The sequence below is a fragment of the Lampetra planeri genome, unplaced genomic scaffold, assembly GCF_965212315.1.
Source record: "Lampetra planeri unplaced genomic scaffold, kcLamPlan1.2.h2 scaffold_179, whole genome shotgun sequence".
NCBI lineage: Eukaryota > Metazoa > Chordata > Hyperoartia > Petromyzontiformes > Petromyzontidae > Lampetra > Lampetra planeri.
The window spans coordinates 40,001-50,597 of NW_027614529.1; the positions used below are offsets into that span (position 1 = coordinate 40,001).

Below are 10,597 nucleotides of genomic sequence, written 5' to 3' on the forward strand. Positions count from 1 at the left end.
CACAACACTCACACACGCACGCACACACACACGCACTCACTCACACACTCACACACACTCACACACTCACACACACTCACACACTCACACACTCACACACACTCACACACGCACGCACGCACACACGCACGCACACACTCACACACGCACGCACACACACACGCACACACTCACACACAGGGTGTGGTTGGTGGTGACTCAATTGGTAACTTAATGTTATGTCAACGTTCAACACACGCGCTGGAGGTGAGATCTGGGTTCTCCAACAGGCGGTGGTCGTAAAGACCGAGGCGGCAGGCTGAGATAAAGTGAGGGACGTCTCCACGCTGCCCAGACTCACGCTTCGTGACGCTGACCGTGACACGCTGCTGCTACATCTTGCGAGCGAGCTGATTGTTGCTGTAAGATCTTCGGGGTGGGGAGGGGGGACGATGCTGATGCTGATTGGAGGAGGAGATTCGTGTGTAATGTACGTTGAACTTCTTTCGCGCCGTACGTTGCCAACCGTGTTAAACGGAGGTGGGGGACAGGAGGAGGTCAAACTAACACACAAGGGCTATTGATTTTGATTTAAAGCTTTCGGTAAAGTCACGTGAGTGGGTGGGTGAGTGGGTGGGTGAGTGGGTGGGTGAGTGGGTGGGTGGATGAGTGGGTGAGTGGGTGGGTGGGTGAGTGGGTGGGTGGGTGGGTGGGTGAGTGGGTGGGTGGGTGGGTGAGTGAGTGGGTGGGTGGGTGGTGAGTGGGTGGGTGGGTGGGTGAGTGGGTGGGTGAGTGGGTGGGTGGGTGGGTGAGTGGGTGAGTGGGTGAGTGGGTGGATGAGTGAGTGAGTGGGTGGGTGAGTGAGTGGGTGAGTGAGTGGGTGGGTGAGTGGATGGGTGGGCGAATGAGTGAGTGAGTCAGTGAATGAGTGAGTTGGTGGGCGAGTCTGTGGCTGAGTGGATGGGTGTTCGAGATAATGGGTTTGTCAGTGAGTGGTTGAGTGAGTGAATGTCTGAGTGATTGGGTGTTTGAGTGAATGATTGTGTGAGTGATTGGATGGGTGGATGAACAAATGATTGGGTGAGTGGTTGGGTGTGTGAGTTTGTGGGCGAATAAGCGGATGGGTCGTTGCGTGAATGAGTGGGTGAGTGGGGTTGTAAGTGAGCTATTGATCACCTACCATATGGTGGCTTCGCACAACACGGTGGGGGGGGGGGGGGGAAATGAAATCTACGAGTGGACGACGATCGTAGCGACAGAAGAGTGGCACCGACCACCGGTTAGAGAGACCAAAGGACTTCAATAATCCCCTGCCCCCCCCTGCCCCCCCCCCCCCAATCGTCAGCCCCTCGCGAAGCAAGCGGCGCTCGTACCTTGACTCATGGCTCTCGATCCTGTCTCTTCACCAGCGCGCGTCTCCTCTTCGTGACCACTGCGGCCACACTTGCCCCTCCTCCACGCACCTCCCACCTCGACGACCCTTTAAGTCTCCGCGCAGTGCGACCTTTGGTCCCTTCCCTGGTCATCAGTCGCTCCCCCATCTCTCGGATTGGTCACAGTGGCTCTACGACTTCCTATTGTTCACCTGGGGGGTGCGAGATGACCTTCATGGCGCGTGGCGAGACACGGCCAGAGTTTGCATATTTTTTTAGAAGGTAAATAATCGAAAAGCACAAATTTAGCACGGGGCGCGTACGCTACAACTTACTTTGTTGTTTCACAGAGCCCTGTGTGTTCATTAACATTGTCCATTGTTTTAACAATTGACAAGCGAAGGTGTGCAAGGCTGCAGCAATGGTTAAGCATCACTGTCGCAGTCGGAGGCTTTTACGGTTGAATCAACCCGCAGTATTAACCGGGGCGTCCTGCCGAATACGAACCGGCGAACCACTGCAGCAACACGGCGTGGGGGCGGGGGCCACGTCACCGGCCCCCACCCTCCCCACGAGTGACGCGCCACTGTCCGAGTGACTGAGCGGGGCACGTGGGGCTTGGTAGGGGGATGGGGGGGGGGTCTAAAGGGGCCCCACGACAGCGGCGAAGATCCCCAGGGGCAGGCAGCAGAAGATGTGACGTCAAGACCAGGGGGGGGGGGCGGGGGGTTGGCAAACACGGGGCTCTTCAAGGACCGCACCGTGACCCGTTATTCACGACGGGAACTCCGTCTCGTGTTCACCAGCGCAGTGCATTGCGGCTCTTGAAATAAAAGTTTCTTTTTTTTTAAACCGAATTCGAAACAAATGTCTCTGCTGGTTATCACCGACGGGTCTCGGTTACTCCCGCGGGACCCGTGTTGGTCCGTGAGCGGGGAACGAACTCGGGTGGTCAGGTTAGTAGCGCAGCGCGCTGACCGCTACGCTAGTGAAGGTGTGAGTGGGTAGGTGGTTGAGTGAGTGAAGGGTTGGGTGGGTGAGTCTGTGCGTGTGTGTGGATGTGGATGAGTGGGTGTGTGAGTGAGTGGATGGGTGAGTCTGTGGGTGTGTAAGTGAGTGGATGGGTGAATATGTGCGTGTGTGAGTGGACGGGTGGTTGAGTGAGTGAGGGGTTGGGTGGGTGAGTCTGTGCGTGTGTGAGTGGATGGGTGGTTGAGTGAGTGAGTTGATGGGTGGGTGTGTGAGTGAGTGGATGGGTGAGTCTGTGGGTGTGTAAGTGAGTGGATGGGTGAATATGTGAGTGTGTGAGTGGATGGGTGGTTGAGTGAGTGAGCGGTTGGGGTGGGTGAGTCTGTGCGTGTGTGAGTGGATGGGTGGTTGAGTGAGTGAGGGGTTGGGTGAGTCTGTGGGTGTGTAAGTGAGTGGATGGGTGAATATGTGAGTGTGTGAGTGGATGGGTGGTTGAGTGAGTGAGGGGTTGGGTGAGTCTGTGGGTGTGTAAGTGAGTGGATGGGTGAATATGTGAGTGTGTGAGTGGATGGGTGGTTGAGTGAGTGAGCGGTTGGGTGGGTGAGTCTGTGCGTGTGTGAGTGGATGGGTGGTTGAGTGAGTGAGTGGATGGGTGGGTGTGTGAGTGAGTGGATGGGTGAGTCTGTGGGTGTGTAAGTGAGTGGATGGGTGAATATGTGAGTGTGTGAGTGGATGGGTGGTTGAGTGAGTGAGCGGTTGGGTGGGTGAGTCTGTGCGTGTGTGAGTGGATGGTGGTTGAGTGAGTGAGGGGTTGGGTGGGTGAGTCTCTGCGTGTGTGAGTGGATGGGTGGTTGAGTGAGTGAGTGGATGGGTGGGTGTGTGAGTGAGTGGATGGGTGAGTCTGTGGGTGTGGAAGTGAGTGGATGGGTGAGTCTGTGCGTGTGTGAGTGGATGGGTGGTTGAGTGAGTGAGTGGATGGGTGGGTGTGTGAGTGAGTGGATGGGTGAGTCTGTGGGTGTGTTAGTGAGTGGATGGGTGAATATGTGAGTGTGTGAGTGGATGGGTGGTTGAGTGAGTGAGGGGTTGGGTGGGTGAGTCTGTGCGTGTGTGAGTGGATGGGTGGTTGAGTGAGTGAGTGGATGGGTGGGTGTGTGAGTGAGTGGATGGGTGAGTCTGTGTGTGTGTAAGTGAGTGGATGGGTGAATATGTGAGTGTGTGAGTGGATGGGTGGTTGAGTGAGTGAGGGGTTGGGTGGGTGAGTCTGTGCGTATGTGAGTGGATGGGTGGTTGAGTGAGTGAGGGGATGGGTGGGTGAGTCTGTGCGTGTGTGAGTGGATGGGTGGTTGAGTGAGTGAGTGGATGGGTGGGTTGTGTGAGTGAGTGGATGGGTGAGTCTGTGGGTGTGTAAGTGAGTGGATGGGGTGAATATGTGAGTGTGTGAGTGGATGGGTGGTTGAGTGAGTGAGGGGTTGGGTGGGTGAGTCTGTGCGTGTGTGAGTGGATGGGTGGTTGAGTGAGTGAGTGGATGGGTGGGGTGAGTCTGTGCGTGTGTGAGTGGATGGTGGTTGAGTGAGTGAGGGGTTGGGTGGGTGAATATGTGCGTCTGTGAGTGGATGGTGGTTGAGTGAGTGAGTGGATGGGTGGGTGTGTGAGTGAGTGGATGGGTGAGTCTGTGGGTGTGTAAGTGAGTGGATGGGTGAATATGTGAGTGTGTGAGTGGATGGGTGGTTGAGTGAGTGAGGGGGTTGGGTGGGTGAGTCTGTGCGTGTGTGAGTGGATGGGTGGTAGAGTGAGTGAGTGGATGGGTGGGTGTGTGAGTTGAGTGGATGGGTGAGTCTGTGGGTGTGTAAGTGAGTGGATGGGTGAATATGTGAGTGTGTGAGTGGATGGGTGGTTGAGTGAGTGAGGGGTTGGGTGGGTGAGAGTCTGTGCGTGTGTGTGAGTGGATGGGTGGTTGAGTGAGTGAGTGGAGGGGTGGGTGTGTGTATGAGTGAGTGGATGGGTGAGTCTGTGTGTGTGTAAGTGAGTGGATGGGTGAATATGTGAGTGTGTGAGTGGATGGGTGTTGAGTGAGTGAGGGGTTGGGTGGGTGTGTGTGAGTGAGTGGATGGGTGAATATGTGAGTGTGTGAGTGGATGGGTGGTTGAGTGAGTGAGGGGATGGGTGAATATGTGCGTGTGTGAGTGGATGGGTGGTTGAGTGAGTGAGGGGTTGGGTGGGTGTGTAAGTGAGTGGATGGGTGAATATGTGAGTGTGTGAGTGGATGGGAGGTTGAGTGAGTGAGTGGATGGGTGAATATGTGAGTGTGTGAGTGGATGGGTGGTTTGAGTGAGTGAGCGGTTGGGTGGGTGAGTCTGTGCGTGTGTGAGTGGATGGGTGGTAGAGTGAGTGAGTGGATGGGTGGGTGTGTGAGTGAGTGGATGGGGGAGTCTGTGGGTGTGTAAGTGAGTGGATGGGTGAATATGTGCGTGTGTGAGTGGATGGGTGGTTGAGTGAGTGAGGGGTTGGGTGGGTGTATGAGTGAGTGGATGGGTGAGTCTGTGGGTGTGTGAGTGGGATGGGTGGTTGAATGAATTATTGTTTGAGTGAGTGGATGGGTGGATGAGTGAATGAGTGGATGGGTGGATGGGTGCGTAAGTCTGTGGGCGTGTGAGTGGGATGCTGGGTGAGTGAATGTGTGAGTGATCGGTTGGTACACACAAACCCATACACAGACTCGCACAAAAGCTGACTCACATGAAGCGAGCACTCCTTTAAGTTTTACCTTTAAATTCGATACGGGCGGCCGACAGTGACAACATTAACACGGCACGTTCGCTGCGTCGAATGACTTGAAAGCAACAACAACAACAAGAAAGATATCCTTTCACTCGAGGCTAATTCTCCGACGACATGCGTCTCGATTAACGAACGCACGCGTGATGTCACTCGGCACCGCCGTGAGGTGTTCGGCGTCACCGACGAGCTCGTTTACCGCTCGTGCGACGTCACGGCACGGCACGGCCTCGGCTTCCGCAATGGAAAAAAAGGTGAAAAAAGTAAAAAAAAAAAGGAAAAAAAACAACAAAATAATAACAACATCAACAACGACTCCCTGGCATGCCTCCTGAACCGCGCCGCGCTGCGGCCGGCTCGTCTCGGCTGTACCAGTGGGGAAACAAAACTACAAATAGCCCAACAACACAAGAAAAGAGTTCCGGCAGTCACATCCGTTGGAGGTAACCAGCGGGCTCACAGCGCGGTGCTCTCCTCCTCTTTCTCCTCCTCCTCCTCCCGCCCGCCAATCCCGGGGAGGCGTCCGACCCGCGGCGCCGGCTCCGCCGGCTCGGGGTTCCCGGCGTTCGCGACGGCGCGTCCAGGCCGGGCGCAGCACCCCCAGCAGGGCCCGCCTGAACTTGGCCGAGCTGGAGGCCTGCAGCACCGGCATGAAGTTGTTGGCCACCATGACGACGGCGGCGGGCCGCGTACGCCGCCACCTCGTGCGCCGGCTCGCGCAGCAGCGCCCCCGAACGTGCGACGCAGCTGGGCCACGGACGCCGAGAGCGGCGTACAGCGCAACCTGGATGCCGCTGGCCGCGATGGCCCGGCGCGCGGCCCTCGACGAGCCGCCGCCGCCGCCGGGCCCCCGGGACAGGCGGACGGCGACGTAGCTGCCGACGACGGCCGCGGCGGCTCAGCGTCACCGCGACGGCCACCGGCAGCGCGCCGAGCGGTGGCGCCGGGTCGTCGCTCTCCGCCCGCACGGAGGCCGCGGAGCAGCCGTCGCCTCCGGACCACGCCGACGACGACGGCGACGACGGCAGGAGCAGCAGCAGCAGCAGCGCCGAGCCGAGCCACTTGAGCGCCAGCATCGCGACGAGGCCCCGCGGGGCGAAGAGCCGGCGGTGTAGCGCGACGTGCGGCACGCGAATCGGGCGCCGCTCTCGGCCGCGGCGAGCCCGGCGCCGCAGGCGCCCGTGCAGGCGGCAACGACGCGCAGCAGCGAGAAGGCGGCGCAGAGGGCGCGCGGGCAGCTCGCGGCCACCGGCGGCGTCGTCGTCGCGCTCCGCCACCAGCACCACGGCGTAGAGGAGGGCGCGCGTTGACGCCGCCAGCGCCTCCACGGCCATCGCCTCGACCAGCAGGGCGCGGCGAGCGAGGCGCGGCGGCGGCGGAGGAGGAGGTGGCGGCGGCGGCGGTGGCTTCACCGCGGTCGAGGCGCACAGGGCGCGCAGCGCGCAGAGCGAGAGCGCGTGGGCGCACGTGAGGGCGGCCGCCACGGACACCATGAGGGCAGGCGCGAGCCGCGAACGGGACGCAGGGAGCGGGCGCCGCACGCGCTGCCCGCGGTGGTGGGGGGAGCGGCGCTGGGAGGCGGGGACGGGGAAGGTGCCAACGTCGAGTTGGGCTGCTCCGCCCGGGGGAGAGAAGGGGGCGGACGGAGAGAGACGGGGGAAGGTGGGAGAGGTGGGGGGAGAGATGTGGGAGAGGTGGGGGAGATGTGGGGGAGAGGTGGGTGAGGTGGGGGAGGTGGGGAGAGATGGAGGAGATGGGGGAGAGACGGGGGAGAGATGGGGGAGGGACGGGGGAGAGAGATGGGGGGGAGATGAGGGAGAGATGGGGGGGAGATGAGGGAGAGATGGGGGAGGTGGGGGAGAGATGGGGGAGAGATGGGGAGAGGTGGGGGAGAGGTGTGGGAGAGGTGGGGGAGAGGTGTGGGAGAGGTGTGGGAGAGGTGGGGGAGAGGTGGGGGAGAGGTGGGGAGGTGGGGGAAAGATGGGGGAGAGATGGGGAGGTGGGAAAGATGGGGAGATGGGGTAGTGGGAGAGTAGGGGCAGTGATGGGGAGAGCGCGGGAGGTGGGTAGAGATGAGGGAGAGATGGGGAGAGACGGGGGAGGTGGGAGAGATGGGGAAGTGGTAGAAACATGGAGATGGGAGAGTTGAGCCAAGTTGTTGTGTTACCCCCCCATCGCACGTGTGGGCTTTCTCCGGCTACCCTGGTTTACTCCCACGTGTAAATACAACTCCAGAAAGGCGTCGACTGAGCATGTATCTCTTTATCAGGAGCGACCTGGCCACAAATGAGGCTCCTGCGTACGAGGCGAGGTAGTTAACATTTCACCATGCACGTTTATTGTAATATACATGCGGCTTGATGGCACAAATGAAATAGAATACAAACGAGACGGAACAATACAAACGAAGCGGAACAATGCAAACGAGACAGAACAATACAAACGAGACGGAACAATACAAACGAGACAGAACAATACAAACGAGACAGAACAATACAAACGAAGCGGAACAATGCAAACGAGACAGAACAATACAAACGAGACGGAACAATACAAACGAGACAGAACAATACAAACGAGACGGAACAATGCAAACGAGACAGAACAATACAAACGAGATGGAACAATGCAAACGAGACAGAACAATACAAACGAGACGGAACAATACAAACGAGACAGAACAATACAAACGAGACAGAACAATACAAACCAGACAGAACAATGCAAACGAAGCGGAACAATGCAAACGAGACGGAACAATACAAACGAGACAGAACAATACAAACGAGACGGAACAATGCAAACGAGACAGAACAATACAAACGAGACGGAACAATACAAACGAGACAGAACAATACAAACGAGATGGAACAATACAAACCAGACAGAACAATACAAACGAAGCGGAACAATGCAAACCAGACAGAACAATACAAACGAAGCGGAACAATGCAAACGAGACAGAACAATACAAACGAGACAGAACAATACAAACGAGATGGAACAATGCAAACGAGACAGAACAATACAAACGAGACAGAACAATACAAACGAAGCGGAACAATACAAACGAAGCGGAACAATACAAACGAGACAGAACAATACAAACGAGACAGAACAATACAAACGAGACAGAACAATACAAACGAGACAGAAAAATACAAACGAGACAGAACAATACAAACGAGACGGAACAATACAAACGAGACAGAACAATACAAACGAGACAGAACAATACAAACGAGACAGAACAATACAAACGAGATGTAACAATACAAACGAGACGGAACAATACAAACGAGACAGAACAATACGAATGAGACAGAACACTACAAATGAGACGGAACAATACAAAACGAGGCAGAACAATACAAACGAGACAGAACAATACAAACGAGACAGAACAATACAAACGAGACGGAACAATACAAACGAGACAGAACAATACCAAACGAGACGTAACAATACAAACGAGACAGAACAATACAAACGAGACGGAACAATACAAACGAGACGTAACAATACAAACGAGACGGAACAATACAAACGAGACAGAACAATACAAACGAGACAGAACAATACAAACGAGACAGAACAATACAAACGAGATGTAACAATACAGACGAGACAGAACAATACAGACTAGACTTAACAATACTCACTGCGTTCATTCTGCGAAGAGGCCTCTTGATGCCACGATATCTCTCCTCGTCAGGCCGTGTCCTGCCCACTCGTCTCCTGCAATCCCTACAGCACCACAACCACCACCACCACCACAACCACCACCACAACCACCACCACCCCAACCACCACCACCCCAACCACCACAACCACCACCACCACTCTTCTTGTGCTGTCCCCTACAGCACCACCACCACCACCCCAACCACCACCACCACCACTTGTCTCCTGCTATCCCCTACAGCACCACCACCACCACCCCAACCACCACCACCACGACTCGTCTCCTGCTATCTCCTACAGCACCACCACACCACCACCCCAACCACCACCACCACGACTCGTCTCCTGCTATCCCCTACAGCAGCACCACCACCACCACGACTCGTCTCCTGCTATCTCCTACAGCACCACCACCACCACCCCAACCACCACCACCACGACTCGTCTCCTGCTATCCCCTACAGCAGCACCACCACCACCACGACTCGTCTCCTGCTATCTCCTACAGCAGCACCACCACCACCACAACCACCCACCACCACGACTCGTCTCCTGCTATCCCCTACAGCAGCACCAACCACCACCACGACTCGTCTCCTGCTATCTCCTACAGCACCACCACCACCACCCCAACCACCACCACCACGACTCGTCTCCTGCTATCCCCTACAGCAGCACCACCATCACCACGACTCGTCTCCTGCTATCTCCTACAGCACCACCACCACCACCCCAACCACCACCACCACGACTCGTCTCCTGCTATCCCCTACAGCACCACCACCACCACCACGACTCGTCTCCTGCTATCCCCTACAGCACCACCACCACCACCCCCAACCACCACCACCACGACTCGTCTCCTGCTATCCCCTACAGCACCACCCCGACCACAACCACCACCACCACAACCACCACCACCACCACTCGTATCCTGCTATCCCCTACAGCACCACCACCACCACGACTCGTCTCCTGCTATCTCCTACAGCACCACCACCACCACCACCCCAACCACCACCACCACGACTCGTCTCCTGCTATCCCCTACAGCACCACCCCCAACCACAACCACCACCACCACAACCACCACCACCACCACTCGTATCCTGCTACCCCCTACAGCACCACCACCATCACGACTCGTCTCCTGCTATCTCCTACACCACCACCACCCCAACCACCACCACCCACGACTCGTCTCCTGCTATCTCCTACAGCACCACCACCACCACCCCAACCACCACCACCACGACTCGTCTCCTGCTATCCCCTACAGCAGCACCACCACCACCACCACGACTCGTCTCCTGCTATCCCATACAGCAGCACCACCACCACCACCACTCGTATCCTGCTGTCGCCTACAGCAGCCAAGCAATCCCGCTCGCCGTGTCGTCAGCAAATCAAATCAACGGAATCCTCTCGCCAACAGAAGTGAGTCATCCGCGTTGCGCTCCCGTTCGGTGGTCAACAATTATAATTCCACCCCCCTCCTCCCTCCCCCCACACCTCTCTCTACCCCGCCCTAACCTCCCTCCCTCCCCCTCCCACTTCCCATGAACTTCAACCACCAGAGTTGCTGCGCGATGAGCTGGAACCCTCGGTCCACCAAACTCCAAGCTCCCCACTCCTCGTTGCTATGCCGAGCCTCCCCCCATCGCAGTCCAGCTGGAGTGTGTGGGAGGGCGCTGGGATTGACCTCTTTGGAAAAAAATGAAAAAACTTTATTTATCATCTTCTTGGTTCTTTCGGTAAAGTCACGTAGAAGGGAAATAATAAAATAATAAAAATAAAACATCATAAATTCATTCTCA

At 56.7% G+C, this 10,597-nt stretch overlaps 1 protein-coding gene across 1 annotated transcript in view; it reads right to left on the reverse strand.

Moving 5' to 3' along the window:
• Positions 1-1,458, reverse strand: part of LOC144739919 (uncharacterized) — an 11,741-nt gene extending 10,283 nt beyond the window's left edge. The window contains exon 1 of the mRNA XM_078622797.1: positions 1,353-1,458. Within this exon, the coding sequence (XP_078478923.1) occupies positions 1,353-1,362 (10 nt within the window). The 5' untranslated portion in view covers positions 1,363-1,458. The remainder of the gene's footprint in view (positions 1-1,352) is intronic.
• Between the last annotated feature and the right edge of the window lie 9,139 nt (positions 1,459-10,597).